This window comes from Capra hircus, chromosome 1 (assembly GCF_001704415.2).
Source record: "Capra hircus breed San Clemente chromosome 1, ASM170441v1, whole genome shotgun sequence".
Classification (NCBI taxonomy): domain Eukaryota; kingdom Metazoa; phylum Chordata; class Mammalia; order Artiodactyla; family Bovidae; genus Capra; species Capra hircus.
In genome coordinates, this window is record NC_030808.1 from 132,744,981 (window position 1) to 132,769,264 (window position 24,284).

The 24,284-nt window shown below is 36.2% G+C and overlaps 1 protein-coding gene across 5 annotated transcripts in view; it reads right to left on the reverse strand.

Moving 5' to 3' along the window:
• Window positions 1–24,284, reverse strand: part of PPP2R3A (protein phosphatase 2 regulatory subunit B''alpha) — a 242,842-nt gene that overhangs the window by 69,856 nt on the left and 148,702 nt on the right. For all 5 annotated transcript variants that reach the window (XM_018050892.1, XM_018050870.1, XM_013966138.2 and 2 more), the window contains 4 exons: window positions 24,024–24,110; window positions 20,146–20,302; window positions 13,786–13,834; window positions 12,998–13,087 (listed from right to left, as the gene is read on the reverse strand). In XM_018050892.1, coding sequence (XP_017906381.1) covers window positions 12,998–13,087; window positions 13,786–13,834; window positions 20,146–20,302; window positions 24,024–24,110 — 383 coding nt within the window. The remainder of the gene's footprint in view (window positions 1–12,997; window positions 13,088–13,785; window positions 13,835–20,145; window positions 20,303–24,023; window positions 24,111–24,284) is intronic.

The window sequence follows — 24,284 nt, forward strand, 5'->3', positions numbered from 1 at the left end:
CCAGCATCAGAGTCTTTTCCAGTGAGTCAACTCTTCGCATGAGGTGGCTAAAGTATTGGAGTTTCAGCTTCAGCATCAGTCCTTCCAAGGAACACCCAGGACTGGTCTCCTTTAGGATGGACTCGTTGGATCTCCTTGCAGTCCAAGGGACTCTCAAGAGTCTTCTCCAGCACCACAGTTCAGAAGCATCAATTCTTCGGTGCTCAGCTTTCTTCACAGTCCAACTATCACATCCGTACATGACCACTGGAAAAACCATAGTCTTGACTAGACGGACCTTTGTTGGCAAAGTAATGTCTCTGCTTTTTAATATGCTATCTAGGTTGGTCATAACTTTCCTTGAAATATTACTCAGCCATAAAAAGGAACATGTTTAGTCAGTTCTAATGAGGTGGATGAACCTAGAGCCTATTTATTATACAGAGCGAAGTAAAAGTCAGAAAGATAAAATATTGTATATTAACACATATATATTGAATCTAGAAAGATTGTACTGATGAACCTATTTGTAAGGCAGCAGTGGAGATACAGACATAGAAAACTGACTTGTGGACACAGGGGTGGGGAAGGAGGATGTGTAATGAATGGAGAGAGTAGCAGGACAACATACATACTACCACATGTAAAATAGATAGCCAGTGGAATTTGCTGTATGGTTTAGGGAGCTTAAACCAGTGATCTGTGACAACATAGTGGGGTGGGATGGAGTGGAAAGTGGGAGGGTGGTTCATGAGGGAGGGGACATATGTATACCTATGGCTGATTCATGTTGTATGGCAGAATCCAACAAAATATTGTAAAGCAATTATCCTTCAATTAAAACTAAATAAATTTAAAAAGAACCTGATGACAGATTTATTTCTTGGAGGCTAGCAGGCAGTGAAAATAACTGAGTCAGCATTATACATAATGCCTCTCGTTCACTGAAATTTAGCATTGTGAGGTATATGACTCAAAGTGCTCTATGTTGCTATTTTACCATACCTCATTATATCTGACAGTTTTACAAACGCATCTTTAATGTTATGCCAAGAAATAAGTATAAAGTATGCCAATATTGCATGGTGTTGAAAAAAAACAAACAAGGAGCAGGGATTAGTCTTTTCAGCTAAAGCAGTTAACTTCAGAGTTTGCTTTATAATCTAGATGATGTTATTAAACTACTATATCAATTTGCAAAACCAAAAATACAATGCTTTGTTTCCTAATTTAGATAAATTTTATGTTCAATTAAATGTCTTCCTGGTTTAAATAAATGTTATACAATTAATTAAAACAAACAAAAAATAAAGCTAAAGCTAGCCCATAAAAGAAAAACAAAGCTAGGACACAAAATAAGTGGCAAATAAACTGCCCTGATATTTGCCGAAGTCACATGAGAGCTGCTTTTAAATATTTGAAAGAATATCATGTGATAGATGAATCTGATGTAATTTTGTGAGTATTAGACAGCATAAAAAGGATCAATGCACAAAAAGAGAAAATGTTTCTAAGATCAGAGCTGGGAAAAATAAATACCTCAGTAGATAGCTATTTGTACCTGAAAGTTTAGAACAGGGTGTTCTGGAGGGTTTAACACTTCTAGGACATGTTCAGAGGAAGTTTTCTAATTGAAAATTATAGATATTCTCTAAAGATTTTTTCCAATATAGATTTAGTTCTTTTCTTTCTAACAAAGGCAATATTTTGTTAGGTCTAGAAGGAATTCATTGTAGGAAAATTGGAAAACAGGAAAACAAAAGGAATAACTACCCAGAAAGAATCAGTGTTAAATTTTTTTGTATATTTGCCACCAATTTTTGGTTTTATAGCATCATTATATTCATTAAAGATTGTAGAATTTTAGACATAAACAAGATTAGCTTTTGGCTTGTCCTCAGGCTGATGAAATTAAGTTCTGAACTAGAGATGTCTTATTATTGGTATAAATTCTTATATGCTACTGATGAAGCAAGTTATGGGGAGCTTCATGATTACTTAGGGAATAACTAAATGTATATTCCTTTGTATATTCGATATACATAATTTAACACCTATTACCTTCAAAGGCACTGGCCTAGTGTCCTCAGACATAAAGATGAATGAGGATACCTAATCAGAAGGCCAAGGGAGAAGGCAGAATGTGACAAATAGCCAGATCAGAAGAGTGCTTAAAGGCATACCAAAAGAGTATGCCTTTGGTTGCAAGAGCCTGTCCACAAAAAATAATCTATCCAAAGACACTTTCCATATCCAACCCTGACAGAGCCAGGCACAGGAAAGACTCAAGATCACAATTGTCTAAATAGTATTTTACACAGCACTCATTGCACTTTAGAGAGTATATTACTTCTTTCATAAAATACATTTTTTTTCCTACCCATGTCATTTGTAAGCCACAAATCTGATTTCTATACAGTGTTGCCTACTATATTTTAAATAAGAGTTTGATGTATAGATCTCTTCTTCATTACTTTAAAACAGTAAGGTTTAACTGTTTTCTGATCACACTCTGCTTTTGTAAGATAATGTAAAACACTGAGAACAAATACACTGGGTGCAAAGTAAGTACCAGTAGGAACCAAGAAAACAAATTAGGCCAATGCTTAATCTTGAATCTGTTAAACAATAAGGAATTTCAGGACACCAAGAGAACACTCTTTCAGGGATTCCACAGCCTAGTTGGTAAGAAGATAGGCAAATGTGCTGTCTCATATGATAGGCCGTACCTTATAGAGGTAAATAGTCCAGAATCTAGAGTGATATAGACCTGGACTGTAATCCAAGCTAGGTCACTTACTAGGTCTGCAACCTCTCAGAGTGTTTGTTTTCTCAACTGCAGAATGGGAACATTGACACCTAAAGTCATAGGGATGAAGACTAAATAAGCCATTACATATGGAACACTTGTTACATGGCAAAGAATAAAGCTTCAACAATATCTGAACTGTTAGGTAGAAGAAAGGCGACATACAAGGCAGAAAAGGGGAATGAAAGAAAGCTTTTGACTTAAAAACCTCTTTTGGCAATATTTCTATAAATAAAGATCCAGTTACGTATCTCAAGATATGAAAAGTTGATCTGAAGGGGTCTAGTTCTGGTAATGATGAAGTAACTGTCTGGATTAACCGTCTCTCTGAGAAAATCTGGAGTAAAATTCCTTCTTAAAAGCACTGAACTATTAACTGGGCAGTGAAGAATTATGGTGTCCAGATGTAGAAGGAAATCTAGAAAGGAGGAGCCTAGCATTTGGGACTATCTTTCCTGTAGGGCATCAGCTGATTTTGGAAGAGGGGTCTGAGAGGTTGAGAAGTTGAGCTCGGACTTGCTAGTTTCCTGTTAATGATTTTGTTGGTTTTCATATCTAGGTAATGCTGGTTTCATAAGGAGTTCCCTCCTTTTCTATTTTCTGAAAGAAGTAGGGCAGAATTTGATATTTTTTCTTCAGCTCTTTGGAAGAATGCAATAGTAAAATTATCTGGGTTGAGTTGTCTTTTTCAGAAAGTTTTAAACTATAAATTCAGTTGTCTTTAATAGATATAAACTATTTGGATTATATATTTCTTCTTGGACAACTTTTGATAATTTGTGACTTTAATGAATTGGTCCTTAATTTAAGTCACCACATCTATGTGTGTGTATGTCATTCATAGTATCCCTTTACCTTTTGAATATATGTTTCTCTTGATACATGCTTTTGGACCCAAGGATTACTTAGCATTGTGGTTTAATTTCCAGTCATCTTTCTCTTATTGCTTTTTACATTAATTCCATTATGATCAGAGAATATACTTTGTATTCTTTTAAAAGAAGAGTTGAGATTTCCTGTCCCCCAATGAATTGTGTCTTAACATCCTTGTTGAAAATCAGTTACCATAAATGTAAGGATTTATTTCTGGACTTCTAATTTAATTCAATTTATGTTTGTTTATCTTTATGCTAGTATTACATGGTCTTTACCTCAGCCTTGTATATTTCAAAATCAGAAAGTATGAATCCTATAATTTTATTCTTTTTCAAGATAGTTTTGGTTACCCTGATCCTGATCATTTCATATTTTCATATGAATTCAAGATTCAGTTTTTCTCTTATTGCAACAACAAAAAGTAGCTGAGATTTTGAATCTACAGATCAGTTTGGGGAATACTGCATGCTAATATTAAACCTTCTGATCCATGAACATGGAATCTTTGTTTCATTTAGATATTCCTTAGTTTCTTTCAACAACATGTTCTAATTCTCACAGTATAAGTTTTATACTTCTTTTGTTAAATTTATTCCTAGATACTCTATTCTGTTTGTTGCAATTTATCTATTTTTATTTACTTTTGGCTGCTCTGGGTTTTTGTTGCCATGCGTGGACTTTCTCTAGTTGCGGTGAGCAGGGGCTACTCTCCATTGCAGTGCAGGAGCTTCTCATTGTGGTGGCTTCTTCAGACTCTAGGTGTTCCGGCTCAGTAGTTGTGGCACACAGGTTTTGTTGCTCCACAGCATATGGGATCTTTCTAGAACAGGGAATGAACCTGTGTCCTCTGCACTGGCAGGCAGATTATTAAACACTGGATCAGCAGCAAAGTCCTGCTGCTATTATAAATGGAATTATTATCTCAGTTTCAGTTTTGGGGTTTTCATTGTTCATGCACAGAAACAGATTTTTAAAAATTGATATTATATAACAATCTTATAAACCAGTTTTGTAAATTGAAAGTAACCTTTACTAAGTTCTAATAGTTTCTTGGTTGATTTCTTACGATTTCCTATACACAGTATCATATTTAAACAGTTTTCCTTCTTCCTTTCCAATTTGGATGCTTTTTATTTCATTTTCTTGCCTGATAATTGTGTTTAGGATCCAGTGTTGAACAGAGCATACAGCTTTGTCTTTTTCCTGATCTTAGGAAAATAGCATTCAACTTGCACCATTAATTAGTCGTTAGCTGTGGGTTTTTCATAGATAAGCTTTATCAGGTCAAGGAAATTCCCATCCATTTTTAACCTTTTTTTTTTTTCTAACCATGAAGCAGTGTTAGGCTTTTTCAAGGGCTTTTTCTGAGACTGTTAGGATAAGCATATGGTTTTTATCCTTTGTTGTATTAATATGATAGATAGATAGATTTTTACATGGTAAACTAACCTTGCATTTTTGGGAAAAGTCTTGGTCATGATATATAATATTTTTCATATTTTGCTACATTAATTTTCCTAATTTTGTTGAGTATTTTTGTATCTATATTTATAAAGGATAGTCATTTGCAGTTTTCTTGTTAATATATTGTCTGGTTTTGGTATCTGGGTAATATTGGCCTTATAAAATTAATTTGGAAGTGTTCTTTCTGCTTTTGTTTTTTCAAAGAGATTGTAAAAAATTGTTATTAGTTTAGTAGCATCCTTTAGTGAAGCCAGATCAGTCTAGGATTGTTTTTCCTATTCAGATTTTTAATTTCTTCTTGAAACAGTTCAGTAGTTTGTGTCTTTCTAGGAATTTGTTCATTTTGTCCGTTAATTTGATAGTATCAAGTTGTTATATATAATACATATACTATAATCCTTTTCATTCATGTATGGTCAGTAGTCACATTCTCTCTTAATTCTGACCTTAGTAATTTGTATGTTCCTTTTCTTTTCTTTTGATCAGTATTTGTTGTCGTTCAGTAGCTAAGCTGTGTTCAACTCTTTGTGACCCTCTGTACTTAAGCATGCCAGGCTCCCCTGCCCTCCACTATTTCCCAAAGTTTGCTCAAAGCCATGTCTATAGAGTCAGTGATGCTATCTAACCATCTCATCCTCTGCCATCCCTTTCTCCTTTTGCCTTCAATTTTTCCAGCATCGGGGTCTTTTCCAATGAATTGGCTCCTTGCATCAGGTGGCTAAAGTATTGGAGCTTCAGCTTTAGTCCTTCCAATGAATATTCAGGGTTGAATTCTTTAGGATTGACTGGTTTGATCTCCCTGCAGTCCAAGGGACTCTCAAGAGTATTCTCCAACACCACAGTTCAAAAGTATCAATTTTTCGGCACTCAGCCTCCTTTATGGTCCAACTCTCACATCCATACATGACTACTGGAAAAACCATAGCTGTGACTACACAGACATTCGTCAGCAAAGTGATGTCTCTCTGCTATCTAATATGTTGTCTAGGTTTGTCATAGCTTTCCTTCCAAGGAGTAAGTGTCTTTTAGTTTCATGGTTACATTCACCATCTGCAGTGATTTTTGGAGCCCAAGAAAGTAAAGCCTGTCACTGTTTCCACTTTCCCCCCTTCTATTTGCCATGAAATGATGGGACTGGATGCCATGATTTTTTTTTTTTTTTTAAAGTTGAGTTTTAAGCTAGCTTTTTCATTCTCCTCTTTTACCCTCACTAAGAGGCTTTTTAGTTCCTCTTTGCTATCTGCCGTTAGAGTGCTATCATCTGCATGTCTGATGTTGTTGATATTTCTCCTGGCAATATTGCTTCCAGCTTGTAACATCCAGCTTGGAATTTTGCATGATGTGCTCTGCACAGAAGTTAAATAAGCAGGGTGACAATATACAGCCTTGATGTACTCTTTTTCCAATTCTGAACTAGTCTGTTGTTCCATATCTAGTTCTGTTACTTCTTGACCTGCATACAGGTGTTTCAGGAGACAGGTAAGGTGGTCTGGTATTCCCTTCTATTTAAGAATTTTCCACAGGTTGTTGTGATTCACACAGTCAAAGGCTTTAGCGTAGTCAACAAAGCAGATGCTTTTCTGGAATTCCCTTCCTTTCTCTATGATCCAGTGAATGTTGGCAATTTGATCTATATATGGTTCCTCTGCCTTTTCTAAATCCAGCTTGTATATCTGGAAGTTCTAGATTCACAAACTGCTGAAATCTAGCTTGAAGGATTTTGAGTATAACCTTACTAGCATGTGAAATGAGCATAATTGTATGGTAGCTGGAACATTCTTTGGTGTTTCCCTTCTTTGGGATTGGAATGAAAACTGGCTTTTTTCAATCCTGTGGCCATTGCTTAGTTTTCCAAGTTTGCTGACATACTTGGAGTTCAGCACTTTAACAGCACCGTCTTTTATGATTTTAAGTGGTTTATTTCATTCTCCACTAGCTTTGTTCATAGTAATGCTTCCTAAGGCCCACCTGACTTCAAACTCCTGGATATCTGGCTCTAGGTGAGTGACCATACCACTGTGGTTATCTGGGTAATTAAGACCTTTCTTGTATAGTTCTTGTATGTATTCTTGCCACCTCTTAATTTCTTCTGCTTCTATTAGGTCCTTACTGTTTCTGTCCTTTATGTGCCCATCCTTGCATGAAATGTTTCCTTGATATCTCCAGTTTTCTTGAAGAGATCTCTAGTCTTTTCCATTCTACTGTTTTCCTCTATTTCTTTCCACTGTTCACTTAAGAAGGCTTTCTTCTCTCTCCTTGCTATTTATTCTCTGGAACTCTGCATTCAGTTGGGTACATCTTTTCCTTGCTCCTTTGCCTTTCAGTTCTCTTTCCTCAGCTATGCCTTCTTGCATTTCTTTTTCTTTGGGATGGTTTTGGTCACTGCCTCCTGTACAATGTTACGAATCTCTGTGCACAGTTCTTCAGGTTTTCTGTCTACAAGATATAATTCCTTGAATCTATTCGTCGCCTTGACTGTATAATCATAAGGGATTTGACTTGGATCATACCTGAATGGTCTGTTGGTTTTCCCTACTTTCTTCAATTTAAGCCTCAATTTTACAATAAGGACCTGAGCTACAATCAGCTCCCAGGTCTTGTTTTTGCTGACTGTAGAGAGCTTCTACATCTTTAACTGCAGAGAATAAAATCAGTCTGATTCTGGTATTGATCATTTGGTGATGTTCATGTGTAGAGATGTCCTTTGCGTTGTTGTAAAAGGGTATTTGTTATGACCAATGTGTTCTCTTGACAAAATCCTGTTAGTCTTTGCTCTGCTTCATTTTGTACTCCAAGGCCCAACTTGCCAATTACTCCAGGTATCTCTTAACTCACTACTTTTGCATTCCAATCTCCTATGATGAAAAGGACATGTTTTTTTGGTGTTAGTTCTAGAAAGTCTTGTAGGTCTTCATTTAACTGGTCAACTTCAGCTTCAGGATTAGTGGTTGGGGCACTGACTTGGATTACTGTGATGTTGTATAAATTATAAGCTATATAATAATAAATTATATAATTATTGGAAATAAACCAAGATCATCCTGTCATTTTTGAAAATGTATCCAAGTACTGCATTTTGGACTCTTTTGTTGACTATGAGGGCTACTGCATTTCTTCTAAGGGATTCTTGCCCACAGTAATAGATATAGTGACCATCTGAATTAAATTCTCCCATTACTATCCATTTTAGTTCCCTGATTCCTAAGATGTCAGTGTTAAGTCTTGCCATCTCCTATTTGACCACGTCCAATTTCCCTTGATTCATGTTGATTCCAGGTTTATGCAATATTGTTCTTTATAGGACTGGACTTTAGTTTTACTACCAGTCACATCCACAACTGAGCATTGTTTCCACTTTGGTCCAGTTGCTTCATTCTTTCTGGAGCTATTTGTAATTGCCCTCTGGTCTTCCTCAGTAGCACACTGGACACCTTCTGACCTGGGGGGTTCATCTTCTGGTGTCATATCTTTTTGCTTTTTCATACTGCTCATGGGGTGCTCATGGCAGGCACTGGAGTGGTTTGCCATTCCCTCCTCCAGGGCACCACATTTTGTCAGAACTCTTCACTGTGACCATCCATCTTGGGTGGCCTTGCAGAGCATGGCTTATAGCTTCATTGAATTATGCAAGCCCGTTTACCACAATAAAGCTGTGACCCATAAAGGGGATCAGTACAGCTAAAGCCTTATCAAGATTACTAATATTTTCAAAATAACTGACTTTTGGCTCCACGGATTTTCTCTATTGTTTTCCTGTTCTCTCATTTACCACTTCTAATCTTTATTCTTTTCTTCTGTTTGCTGTTTTTTCCCCAGTGTCTTAAAGTGGAAGGTTAGGTTATTGATTTAAGACATTTCTTTTTCAGTAGATGGATTTACAGCTTCATCCTACATATTTTGGTATGTTTTGCTTTTTATTCATTTAAAGTTTTAATATGTTGTTCTTTCATTTTCATTCATTTCAAATTAGTTTCTAATTTCCTTTGAAAGTGAAAGTGAAGTCGCTCAGTCACGTCCCACTCTTTGCGACCCCGTGGGCTGTAGCCTACCTCTGTCCATGGGATTTTCCAGGCAATAGTCCTGGAGTGGATTGCCATTTCCTTCTCCAGGGGATCTTCCCAACCCAGGGATCGAACCCGGGTCTAGGTTTTCTTTTTTAATCCACTGGTTACTTAAACTGTGTTATTAAAATTTTTGCATATTTGTGGAACCTCAAATTTCTTTCTGTTAATTTTATTCCATTGTGGTCAGATAACATAATTTGTATAATTTCACTTTTTATATTTTTTAAGGCTATTTTATGGCCTCCCACATATTCTATCCTGGAGAATGTTCTATGTGTACTTGGGAAGAATATATATTCCACTGTTCCTAGTTGGAACATTCTATAGATATATTAGGTACAACTGATTTCTAATTTTGTTTATAGTGTTGTTTATGACTTTTATTTCCTTGTTGATCTTCTTCCTGGATGTTTTTCCATCACTGGAAGTGGGGGTACTGAAGTCTCCAAATACTATTATTGAATTATTTATTTCTCTTTGCAATTCTGTTAGTTTTGTTTCATGTATTTTTAGGGCTCTGTGTTGTTAGTTGCATATATGTTTTTAATTATAATGTCTTTCTGTTGGATTGACCCCTTTATGAAACAGAATGTCCTGCTGTCTCTAGTAACACTTTTTGTACTGAACTCTAAGTCCTCTGATATTTATATAGCCACTCCAGGTTTCTTATGGTTGTTGTTTGCATTACATATCTTGATCCTTCCTCCTTTGTTATCCCTCTTGTATCTTTAAACTTAGTATGTGTCTCATATAAACAGTAAAGAATTGTATCCAAAAAATGTTTTTTTTGATCCAGCCTGAAAATCTCTGCTTTGATGGAATGATTATTCCATTCACATTTAATGTTATTACTGTTATAGTTGGACTGATGTCTGCCATTTTAATTTTTGTTTTTTAAGTGTCTTGGAGTTTTTCCTCTATTCTTCCTTTATTGCTTTCTTTTACATTTAAGTGAGTATTTTCTAAGTGGAACACTTTAACTCTTGTAACAATTTTTTTTACTATGTAATTTTGAGTTAGTTTCCTTCTGGTTCCTCTAGAGCTTACCATATATATTTCAACTTAGAATTACTTCAAACTGATACTTAATTCCTGTGAGATACTGAAGTGTTACTCCTATATAACTCAATTGCCTCATCCCTCTTTTTTGTGCTATTATCTCTCTATATTACAATTCCAATAATACAGTGTTCTAATTATTATTGTATAAAATTTATGATTTTTAAAGAAGCTGATAGAAGGCAAACAAGTATATATTCATGTTTGTTAATAAAGCTTCTTTATTATAATTTCTATCATTTATCTATAACTTCCATCTATAATTTCTATCATTTATGTCATTTGTTTCCATGGAATAACAGAAGGAAAAGATGGGAAGTATTGAGGAAAGCTTTTTTTATAACTCAGTAAATATGAAAGGTAAAAGATTAAGAGGGTTAATTAAGAGTACCCCAAAGGCAAGAAACAGAAAAATGCACAGCTTTCAAAGAACTGAGGATTTAGATAATTAAAACCACCTAAGGTTTTCCCAGTAGTCATGTATGGATGTGAGAGTTGGACTATAAAGAAAGCTGAGTGCTGAAGAACTGATGCTTTCAAACTGTGGTATTGGAGAAGACTCTTCAAGAGTCCCCTGGACTGCAATAAGATCCAACCTGTCAATCCTAAAGGAAATCAGTCCTGAATATTCATTGGAAGGACTGATGCTGAAGCTGAAACTCCAGTACTTTGGCCACCTGATGTGAAGAACTGACTCACTGGAAAAGACCCTGATGCTAGGAAAGATTGAAGGCGGGAGGAGAAGGGGATGACAGAGGATGAGATGGTTGGATGGCATCACCGAATCAATGGACACAACGTTGAGTAAACTCTGCGAGTTGCTGATGGACAGGGAAGCCTGGTGTGCTGCAGTCCATGGGGTCACAAAGAGTCGGACATGACTGAGCGACTGAACTGAACTGAAGCATTCAAAATGTGGATTAATAATATAAACAAGCACACTTACTGGCATAGAAATAAACTGTTATGTGAAGAAATGTGTCACAAAATTGCATAATATGATGCCATTTAGTATACTATGTCATTTGGTGCAGAAAGAGGAGGAGTAGGGTGAAAGGAGGCAAAGGAAGAGAAGGGAGGGGGATGAGGATGAGGCTGGAGGACCATACCAAAATGTTAGCTATGGGTCAAAGAATTACGGATAAATTTTATATTAAGGTTTCTGAATGTATATATTTAAAGTTTTTAATATTTAATGTGTATTTGTGATAAAATAATAAACTAAAAAAATTAATCCAGCAGAAATGAGCAAAAGACACAAAAAGGCAAGTCACCTTAGATGAAATAAAATGGCCAAAAATGTATGAAAAAACTTCTGCCTCTCTAGTAATGAAAGAAATGCAATGTAAGATAACGCTGAATTTATTACTTATCAAATGGGAAAGATTCTTAAAGAGGAAGATATTTAGTGTGAATAAGTGTTATAGGAAATACACTCAATACTCTGTTGATGAAAGTATAAAATGAAAATACATTCTGAAAATAAATTTAATAGTTTTTATAATATCTATAATATCTATGTCCTTTAATTTAGCGATTCCTTTTCTGGGGAATTTATTTTAAGGAAAAGTATAGTGGCTGTTGGGCTTTCCAGGAGGCATTCGTGGTAAAGAATGTGCCTGACAATGCAGTGGGTTGGGTTTGATCCCTGGGTGGGGAAGATCCCCTGGAGGAGGGCACGCAACCCACTCCAGGATCCTTAGCTGGAGAATCCCATGGACAGAAGAGCCTGGAAGGCTACAGTCCATGGAGTCACACAGTCAGACATGACTAAAGTGACTTAGCACTCATGCATGCATAGTGGATTATTATAACTGTTTAGCTAAAACTACTAGGGGATATTTAGGAGAATAAATTAATCTAAATACCCAAAGAATATATAAAAGTTTATATGAAAAAGACTGTACAACACATTCCAACTTTTAATAGTGTCTTTTTCTGAGTGGTAATTATTAGTATTAAAACTATTATTAAAATTTATTTTCTTCTGCTTTATCCATGTTTTCTGTCTATAATGAATAATAAATTACTATCTTTGAAATGGACACAAAGTTATTTAATATTCATGCTGCCCATGAAATGAATTAGTTTCATTTCTATTTCAGTGATTTCCAAACCATATATCTAACATTTAGATAACTTTTTGAACTAATATGCAGACAGCCGAGTCAGTGATGCTAGCAAGCAGCATCAGGGACTATAGGCTCCCCCACCCTTGGTCCTGAGCATAAGCTATGTTCAGGGTGCTGTGTTACACAAGATACGTATAAAAAGAAAGGGACATAGATTTTTGCATCCCTCTTTTTTTTTCTTTTTATTCCTAGCTTGTGTAATACAGTGTTACATATGTCTAAGAAACAGGTACATAAATCAGAGCTACCAATCAAGGTATGTGAAAGAAATGGAGAGATGATTCTAACTGGCAGAGTGAGGGCATGTTCTCCAGTTTACTACTGAACCAGGAAGATCATGAAACAACTAAAATTCACAGTTATCTATTCTCATATTTCATATAAATGCTTGCTATTCTTCAGAGACAGCTCACATGTCACTTCACCTTTGTTTCTGGGGGTAAGAGCACTTCTCTTGATACACTGTGACTGTGGACTCAGTCTGAGGGCAGAGACTAAGTCTAACCCATCCTGGCACCCCTAGTTAACCTGGCATTCACTAGATATTCATCATACACTTTTCAAATTTTGTTCATTTGTTTAACATCTGGGCAAAGGAAACTTAGAAGTCATACCTGGTGGGGTTCCTTTTGTCTTCCTCAGAGATCAAAAACCAAACAAAATCTGCATAGCTCATTCGTCCCTCTTTCTGTACTGTTTTACCCCTGAAGAAAACACATGGTTACAAAGTTTCCTAACAATTAATTACTCTTCTAAATTTAGCAGGATGACAGACTTAAGGAATAAAGTAATATTTCTTTGGAAATTAAGTTAAAAAACACCACAGAATGCCGGAAATCTCATAAAGGGCAACCTCTTTCATTGCCTATCTTATTTTCAAATGCCTCCAGGATGAAATTAGAAAGCATTTGCAGATTTGAAGGAACTCTGGTTTCTAATTTGAATACAAATCAGGTCAAATACTGTTACCTGTGCTTAGATAAACAGGGCTTCCCTGATACCTTAGTTGGTAAAGAATCCACCTGTAATACAGGAGGCTCCGGTTTGATTCCTGGGTCAGGAAGATCTGCTGGAGAAGGGATAGGCTACCCGCTCCAGTATTCTTGGGCTTCCCATGTGGCTCAGCTGGTAAAGAATCCGCCTGCAATGTGGGAGACCTGGGTTCGATCCTTGGGTTGGGAAGATCCCCTGGAGAAAGGAAAGGCTACCCACTCCAGTATTCTGGCCTGGAGAATCCTGTATATTAAAGTATTAATGCCATCTTGTATGAAGCCACATTGCATATTTTGTAGGGTATTATCTAACCTACAGCACTGACAAATTACACAGGAAGCCTTGCTAAAAGGACATTGCTAAAGTATTACCTGTAGTTCATTTTAAAACTCAGATGGTTTTTTCTTACCTTGTTACTGCCCCAGAGAATATTCTTTCAATAATCCTGTTTGATGAAGCTAAATATAAATAAAAAGTACAAAGCTAGTTAAAACATGCTCCAAAAGGTATCATTTTTGGCAAATTTATTTTCAAGTAGCCACAAGGTTAAACTTAATAATCTTCCATGATAAGAATACGAGTAGTTGAATTTTTACTTTTTATGTACAATTGATATTTTTTGAAAGAAGTAATTTGAGATAGCTTGGTCTATCAATCATTTAAAAAAAGAACAGGCAAATGGATGTGCCTGACAGCTGAAATATATTAATACCATTGAGCACCAAATTGGTTCTGAATATCCTGACAACAGAGACAAAAATGTACAAAATTTATACTGATCTTGTTATCCAACAAGACAAGACAACATTTCCTCTAAAACAAGACAGAGTTTATCCTAGCATTAAATTCAAGGGGAAACTGATTTTTGGGGATTTGAGTCAAACAATGGAGAACTGTTTTTCAGGTAGAATTTTAGAAAAGGTACCAAAAACAAACCACAAAATACTTTTCTTACATTCTTATCCTATAAAATTCCAGGATATAACATGATATACAATTTAAAAATAAATTCCATCAGTAAATTTTATTCAGAGAGAGACTGTTATATCTTAAGATAGTATATTGCATTTGATGATAGATCCTAGTAATCTGTATCAGTGTACCTCACTGTGAGTTCAAAGTAACCAAAAGCATTAGTCAAAAACAAGGAGGTAACAATGAACCTCAGATCTAGGGATGTGGTGAGGATAGGAATCTGTTCTTTTAACAAATGCCTCGCCAATGGTAGGCACACTACAATTTCAGAACCAGTGTTGAGGTCATTAGAGAGTTAGCAGCTACCAGCATCTAACTCTTCTGTGTAGCGTTAGGTACAGTCAGCATAAAGGTTCATTACTTTGGTTGAAGAATGTTGTGAAAATGCGTGTCAGCACGGCCATTCCTGGACACATACCAAAGGCTGTATAAGGGCCCTCTAGAGTTTGTTGAGCACTGGTTTATGGGGTTAATAATTTGAAAATAAGAGGAAACAGAACAAAAGGCAGCTACATAGGAAAGGCAGAGATATTTATTTCTGAAGTCTTTCTTTAGATTTGGAAGGTTTAACTTCCTAAAACTGCAGATCATGTTGTCCCATTAAGGACAGGTTGGTGGGTAGGCAATTACACAGAGTTTCAGTGGCCCCTTCATTGTGCAGGCCGAGATGCCTGCTTTTCTGGACTTCATCCCTTTAACATGCCTCTAATGAGTTACTATATGTGTATATACAATATTTTAGGCACTAATGAGAACTACGTTTATGACAGCCAGAAAAGGTGCTTTAGAGCCCATAGGGTTTTGTGTGATCTCTTGAGGCTAGCTCATGTTATACAGATGATCTGGCCACTCATGATCAAAAAGTGCATAGCTAATAAAGCTGATCCAATACCCCTATAAATATCTCCATCTTTATACTATGCTTGTAATAGGAAGGTATGACTATAGGCATAACACAGAGATACTGTGGGTTGAGTTCCAGGTCACCTCAATACAGTGAATATCACAATAAAGTGAGTCATATGAATTTTTTGGTTTCCCAGTGCACATGGGTTATATTTGTACTATACTATAGTCTATTATGTGTTTAATAGCAGTTATGTCTTTAAAAAACCAATGTATATAAAAATATTTTATTGCTAAAAAAATGCTAATAATCATCTGAGCCTTCAGCAAACTAATCTTTTTGCTGGTGGAGGGTCTTGCCACCACCAATGTTGGTGGCTGCTGACTGATCACGGTGATGGTTGTTGAAGGCTGGGGTGGCTTTGGCAATTTCTTAAGACTACAATGAAATCTGCCACATAGATCGACTCTTCCTTTCACAAATGATTACTCTGTTATGTGCAATGTAGTTTGACAGCATTTCACCCATAGCAGAAATTCTTTCAAAATTGGAGACAATCTTCTCAAACCTTGCTGCTGCTTTATCAATTAAGTTCATGTAATATTCTAATTCCTTTGTTGTCATTTCAATAGTCTTCACACTGTCTTTGCCAGGAGTAGATTCCATCTCAAGAAAGTGCTCTCTTTGCTCATCCATAAGTAGCAACTCCTCATCTGTTAACATTTGATTATGGGATTGTAGTGATTCAGCCACATCTTCAGGCTCCTCCTCTGATTTTAGTTCTCTTGCTCTTTTTACCGCATCTGTAGTTGCTTCCTCCACTGAAGTCTTGAACCCCTCAAAAACATGCATGAGAATTGGAACTGACTTCTAAGTTCCTGTTCATGTTGGTATCCTGCCCTCATGAATCATGAATGGTCTTAATGGCATCTAGAATGGTGATCCTTTACAGTAGGTTCTCAATGGACTTTGCCCAGATCCATCAGAGGAATCATTACCTATGGTAGCTATGCCCTTATGAAATATATTTCTTGAATAAGACTTGAAAGTTGAAATTACTCTTTGATCCATTAGGTGCAGAATGGATGTTGTGTCAGTAGGCATTTAAAGAACATTAATCTCATTGCACAATCTCCATCAGAGCTCTTGAGTGACCAGGTGCACTGTCAATCAGGGTCATATTTTGAATCATTTTTTTTTTTTTTTTTTCTGAGCAGTAGGTCTCAACAGTGGGCTTAAAATATTCAGAAAACCATGTTGTAAACAGATGTGCTGTTATTCAGGCTTTGTTGTTCCACTTGCAAAGTGCAGGCATAAAGAGATTTAGCATAATTCTTAAGGGCCTTTGGATCTTTGGAATGGTAAATAAGCACTGTTTTCACCTTAAAGTCACTACCTGCACTGCATTAACCCCTAAAAAGACAGTCAGCCTGCCCTTTGAAGGTTTGAAGCCAGGCACTGACTTCTCTCTAGATATGAAAGTCCTAGATGGCATCTTCTTTCAACAGAAGGCTGTTTTGTCTACACTGGAAATCTGATGTTTAGTGTAGCCACTTTCATGATCTTAGCTAGATCTTCTAGATAACTTGTTGTTTCACCTTGCACTTTCATATTATAGAGACGGCTTTTTTCCTTAAACCTCATGAATCAGTTTCTGCTAGTTTCAAACTTTTCTCCTGTAACTTCCTCACTTCTCTCAGGCTTCACAGTTGAAGACAACCTTGCTCTGGATTAGAATCTGGCTTCAGGGAATGTTGTGGCTGGTGTGGTCTTCTATCCAGGCTACTAAAATTTTCTACATATCAGCAAACAAAGTGTTTCACTTTCTTTTTCTTCTTTTTTGGCTGCATCACACAACCTGTGGGATCTTAGTTTCCTGGCCAGGGATTGAACATGGGCTCTCGGCAGTGAAAGCGTGGAGTCTTAACTGCTGGATCAGCAGGGAATTCCCTGCTTCACTTTCTTATTCATGTGTTCACTGGAATAGCACTTTTAATTTCCTTCAAGAACTTTTCATTCACAACTTGGCTAACTGGCACAATAAAAACTAGCTTTCAGCCTATCCTAGCTTTCAACATGCCTTCCCCTCTAAGTTTCTAGCTTTTGATTTGAAGTCAGAGATGTGCCATTCTCCCTTTCATTTGAACACTTAGAGACCATTTATGGTATGTATTAACTGGCCTGATTTCAATATTGCTGTGTCTCAGGGAACAGGGAGACCGGAGGAGAGGGAGAGAGATGGGGAAGACTTGGTGAAGCACTCAGAACACCAACAACAGTTATCAACTAAGCTTTCTGTCGCCTAGGTGTGGTTCATGGCACCCCAAAACAATTATAATAGTAACATCAAAGATCACTGACCACAGAGCATCATAACAAATATAATGTTATATATCAATAAGTCAATAAAATTTTGACATATTGTGAGAATTACCAAAATGTGACAAAGAGACAAAATGCACAAATGCTGCTGGAAAGGTGGCACTGACAAGACTTGCTCAATGCAGGGCTGCTACAAACATTCAATTTGTTTAAAAAAAAAAGCTCTATTTGCAAAGTGTAATAAAGCAAAGTGAATTAAAATGAGGCAACCTACCTGTATTTAAAGAAAGACAGATATAGTACTAAAACGATTTTTTATCAATACTATGATTTAGTATTTCCTCTTGATGCCTGGTTGGCATGTGAACTTTTGAGAACTAGAACTCTGTTTGCTAAACATGGAAAGGTCTGTGAATATTGACATGTAGAATGAACCTTTTCTTCTAGCATAGATACAGTAAATAACAGAAACAAAGCATTTATTTAAGATTTGTACTTTGCTACATCTAAAAGGATAAAGGCTTATAAATAGGGACAATCTTATGAGAGAAGAATGAATCAATGTATCTTGGTGCTTGGTTAAGAATATGCAATCAGCAGATAATAGATTCTAAGTTTACTACTGGTCAAAATGAAGTAAAAAGGGTAGTATCATGTGATATATAATTTTTTGTTTTCTGGCAAAAGAAAGCACACCAAATTCATCTGCAGAGAAACTATGTTTTCTAGAGCTAAATTCCAAAAAGTTTTATGAATCCTTGACAGCACTGGCAAGTTAGAAACATCATTTTCTATTTCTAGTGTTTTAAGGAATCTCCATACTGTTCTCCATAGTGGCTGTGCTAGTTTGCATTCCCACCAACAGTATAAGAGGGTTCCCTTTTCTCCACACCCTCTCCAGCATTTATTGCTTGTAGACTTTTGGATCGCAGCCATTCTCACTGGCGTGAAATGGTACCTCATTGTGGTTTTGATTTGCATTTCTCTGATAATGAGTGATGTTGAGCATCTTTTCATGTGTTTGTTAGCCATCTATATGTCTTCTTTGGAGAAATGTCTGTTTAGTTCTTTGGCCCATTTTTTGATTGGGTTATTTTTCTGGTATTGAGCTGCAGGAGTTGCGTGTATATTTTTGAGATTAGTTGTTTGTCAGTTGCTTCATTTGCTATTATTTTCTTCCATTCTGAAGGGTGTCTTTTCACCTTGTTTATAGTTTCCTTTGTTGTGCAGAAGCTTTTAAGTTTAATTGGGTCTCATTTGTTTATTTTTGCTTATATTTTCAGTATTCTGGGAGGTGGGTCATAGAGGATCCTGCTGTGATTTATGTTGGAGAGTGTTTTGCCAATGTTCTCCTCTAGGAGTTTTACAGTTTCTGGTCTTACAGTTAGATCTTTAATCCATTTTGAGTTTATTTTTGTGTATGGTGTTAGAAAGTGTTCTAGTTTCATTCTTTTACAAGTGGTTGATCAGTTTTCCCAGCACGACTTGTTAAAGAGATTGTCTTTTCTCCATTGTATATTCTTGCCCCCTTTGTCAAAGATAAGGTGTCCATAGATGCAATCCATAGACCCAGCAATCCCACTGCTGGGCATACACACTGAGGAAACCAGAATTGAAAGAGACATGTGTACCCCAATATTCATCACAGCACTGTTTATAATAGCCAGGACATGGAAGCAACCTAGATGTCCATCAGCAAATGGATAAGAAAGCTGTGGTATATATACACAATGGAGTATTACTCAGCCATTAAAAAGAATATATTTGAATCAGTTCAAATGAGGTGGATGAAACTGGAGCCTATTATACAGAGTGAAGTAAGCCAGAAAGAAAAACACCAATACAGTATACTAACACATATATATGGAATTTAGAAAGATGGTAACAATAACCCTGTATGCGAGACAGCAAAAGAGACACAGATGTATAGAACAGTCTTTTGGACTCTGTGGGACAGGGAGAGGGTGGGATGATTTGGGAGAATGGTATTGAAACATGTATAATATCATATAAGAAACGAATCGCCAGTTCAGCTTCGATTCAGGATACAGGATGCTTGGGGCTGGTGCACTGGGATGACCCAAAGGGATGATATGGGGAGGGAGGTGGAAGGGGGGTTCAGGATGGGGAACATGTGTACACCCGTGGTGGATTCATATTGATGTATGGCAAAACCAATACAATATTGTAAAGTAATTAGCCTCCAATTAAAATAAGTAAATTTAAAATTTAAAAAAAGAAACATTATTTTCATCCTTAGCTGTTTATAAATAGCGTCAATTGAGAATTTATAAAGGTGTATATAATTTTCTTTCAAATAAACTTTACATAGATGTGGTTCTTACTGAATTCATCAGGAGAAAACCAGCATCACTATAAAGACTCATCCATTCATCAAAACCAAGACTCTAATTTCTTACTTACCTACAAACCCCTTCTCCGAAACCTGGTTTCTAGATAAAAACTTAGTATCTTCACTTATTTCTACTTTAAGATTCTTGGCTTTTTCAAGAAGATTTGATTAGATACATAATTTAAGAAATGGGAATTCCCCATAATGAGTGAGCACAATTTAACTCTTGTTTCCTTCAAAATAGCTAAGTCAACATCCACAGAAACACTCACCCTGGTCATTGTATCGAGATAGATCGGCCTGGCTGATGTAGAGGTCATGATCACTATCTAGTTCCCAGAATTTACAATAAATAACATAGAAGTGTTCATAGGAGAAGTAATCTGTGATTTGGTTTATATCTTCTTCTTCTTCCAAAAGGGCTAGAGTCTGAAATGGTATGAATAAAAGGATTATTTTATTTTAAAAATATGAAGACCCAGCTTTGGCCATTATTCAGATTCTAGTACATTTTTATTCTAAACTGAATTAAAAAATTTGGTTTTGGTACCAAACCAGGAAATTTACTAAGCAACATCATCCTATCTTTTAATCAATTGACCAATCTGCAAGCATTTATGAACTCTGTACTATTTTTAGCAAAGAATATGGAGGATTCAAAAGCAAGGAAAGGGAAGAACTATCACCAAGAGAACTGCAGCCTATCAAAGGTCCCCCGACAAGGAAGCACAGAACAATCAGACAACAGACTTTCAATTACATGACCGTAAGCTGACACTGCTTTTAACTGTTCAGATTTACGAAAAGTGGTCTTTTATCTATTCTGTTATGAAGAGTGGGCATCCACATGCAGGGTTTGGCTTTGTAATGGCATCAAGTTTACCAGAAAGGTGACTCATGTATACCTCTGTGATAGTGTGGGGCAGCCTGGTATAAAAGGCATGGGGGTAGAGCTGCAGGGCCCTGAACGAGAAATATTAGCTGGGTCTCTCTTGACTCCCTGTGTGCCCCTAGGATAAACACCAAAACCAATCATTTTTGAGTGCAGAATTCTTATTATCAGTCAACATATAAGTGGCCAGACATATATGAAGACCTTTTTAGAAAGATTCAGGAAAAAAAAAAGATAAACCATAAGGAAACTCAGGAAATAGAAAAAACAAAGTGAGATGACAGAAATAAGATCAGATATATCAATAGTCGGGACATCCATCATAGCTCAGTCGGTAAAGAATCTGCCTGCAATGAAGGAGACCCAGGTTCAATTTCTGGGTTGAGAGGATTCCCTGGAGAAGGAAATGGCAACCTACCCCAGTACTCTTGCCTGTAGATTCCCATGGACAGAGGAGCCTGGCAGGCTATAGCTCATGGGTTGCAAGAGTCAGACATGACTTAGCGACTAAACCACTGCCACATCAACAATCACAATAAAGGTAAAGAGATAAATCTATTAAAAGATTTTCAGATTAAGAATAAAACTCAGATCCAAAAAGCATATCTAGGTATATGTTGTCCATAAGAGATAAGTCTGACAGAGGATGAGATGGTTGGATGGCATCACCAACTTGATGGACTTGAGTTTGAACAGGTTCCGGGAGTTGGTGATGGACAGGGAAGCCTGGAGTGCTGCAGTCCATGGGGTCGCAAAGAGTCGGACATGACTGAATGACTGAACTGAACTTAAAATTTTAAAGTAAGGTTAAAATATATACTAGCTAAATCTTAGAAAGAAGGCATGTCAATATTAGAAAATAAAATGGAATCCAAGGTGAAAAGCATTATAAGAAAGATAACTATTAATATTTCATAATGCAAATGTATTACTTTGGTAAGATTCATTTTCTAAAATGTGAATACTGGAAATCCAAAATACTTTGGCAAATTGAAAACAAGATAAATTATGAAACTATGGTAAAAGAGACTCAATGAAAGATTTTACAGCCAGTAAAAATTAAAAGTCTACATAGAAACAAAGGAAAAGCATGACATGCTAAGTGCAAAATACAGGGTATACAACTGTACACACTAAGAACTATACTAAATTCTAAAATCCAAATATGCATGTGAATACGACTAGAAGTACACATAAAAATATTAGTTTTATTAGGGTGCTAAAATATGCTTTCTCTTCTGTTTTCCACACTTGCTTGTAATGTTTTTATACAATGATCGTTAATGTATAAAGCAGAATACGTACAATAAAATAAATCTTGAGAAGCAGGGGGCTCTCATTTTCATCTACTGGATTGTTATAAAATGAAAAAAACGAATCACTTCTGCTGTTGGTGAGTATGTGAATTTAAGTATGCATTAGTGCAGGCGTTTAGGAGGGTAACTTGGCAGGATCTATGAAACTGAAAACGCACACACCATCTGGTCCAGGATTTTCCTTCCAGTAGTCTATTTTAGAGATATTCGTACTCATATGGACATAAGAGGGGCGTGTAAGGGTGTTTGCTGCATTACTCTAATAGGGAGAATATGAAACGACTTGAACATCTTCAATATGTATGTAATTACAGCATAGCCATGCCACAGATTATGCTGTAGTTAAAAGAATGAGATAGAGTTATATTGATCGAAATGAAAAAACATCAAGACATACTGTTAAGTTAAAAAAAGTTAATAGAATATAAGTGTGGCCTCACATATTAAAAAAAACTCATAAAATCAGCCATCTAGAACAAAACTAAATAAATACTCCATACATTTATACTCCATACACATGCATAAAAAGGAATAAAACCACAGATAATATGGGTTCCCTCTGGTAAAAGGAGTGAAATGGCAGGATAAAGAGATAAATAGTGACTTCTGGTTATTATTTTATACGTGTTTACATTATTTGAACATTTTATGTGCATACATTCAGGTACTAACAGGCAAACTAAGGAGAGGGTTAGGGAAGAAAATAGAGGGAAGCAGAATACTTCAGCTCGTTCAGTCACTTAGTAGCTGTATGATCTTATCCAAGTCATTCAACCATATTTGGGCCTCAGATTTTATTGTAAGTAAGAAAAATCTGGAATAATGATCTAGAAATACAAATAATATGCATCAGGAATGTTAGGATTATCATTCTTCAGATGTTAGGCCTTTTTTCAATGGAATTCTTGCCATCTCAACCCATCCCATGTAACCTCCTGAGAGCTCAGGCAAAAACCAGATGTTTAATAAATATTAATAATGACTCTAATGATGACTTTTCATTTATTAGAATAAGAAATGTCTGCATATCTATTATAGACTGGTAATTTCGCCAATTTTGTCTGTCCCAGATGAAGATGGGAAAAAAGTAAGAGTGTAAACAAAGTTGTATTATTCACCCAAGTTTCATTTAGTATAATTTATTTAAAATAAAACATTTCATTTCCTTTCAAGTGTGACCAATTCTACTTTCTTTAAGTTAGTGGAAATGCTTGAAAAATCAAGCATGAAAACTGCCTCGGTAAAAGGCACCCACTAGTGATCAATACTTTCTCATTTGGTAAAAAAAAAATAATTGAATGAAATACATTCTTTCTTAAAAGGAATTTTCAGTGTTTTTCTCCAGCAGGAGCTGGGTAAAGAGTCATTGCTCAAAGGAACAAGTTGAAACTCCTCCATTTGTCTTGCCAGGCTCTTCCCAACCTGGCCCTGTCTCACCCCTCAGGCCTCATCACTGGTCACTGATCACTCTCTCCTTGGAGCCTGTGGCCACTTCAGACTGTCCTGCAGTTCCTGAACATGACACTTTCACGCATCTGGGCCTTTGCTTATGCTGCTTGCTCTATCTGGAATCCCCTTTTCTTTTAATTTTTTTATCTGTAAACACTTGATATCTTCAAGGTCAAGATCACATGCCAGTCATACTGTGAAGCCTTCATTGCATATTTATGACACATTTCTGTGGAATTTTTCAAGTCAGGTGTGGCTGTCTATACACTTTTCTCTTTTGTTCCACAGTGCATGCCCTGATGCGAAAATCGCTTGTTACTCATCTTCGTTCCCCCAACACATCCCAGGTAGCTGATAACTGCTTAATAACAGAAAATAGCGACTTTGCAAATAATAGGGCTTTGCACATAATGAGCATGCAAATATTTGTTAAATGAAGTTAACACTGTCATTTAAATTGCTCCTTAAATATAAATTTCAATGAAAGGCATACTTGCAAAAAGTTGCTTTTTCTTATCTCTGTTGCAGTAATTTTTCCACTCCAAGATCTGTTGACTGTGTAGAATATTCTCTGAATAACCTGGTTCCAGAAGGAAAACAAAACCAAATAAAAACATTAAAGATACCTATTATATTATCAAAGGCCATCTTATGAATATTCGTTGAACCAAGCTAAGTTTTGTGATTGTATCCAGTGTCATTTCTAGTAAAAGTGTTTAAAAATCTACATCGATATACTTTACATCTGCCCTTA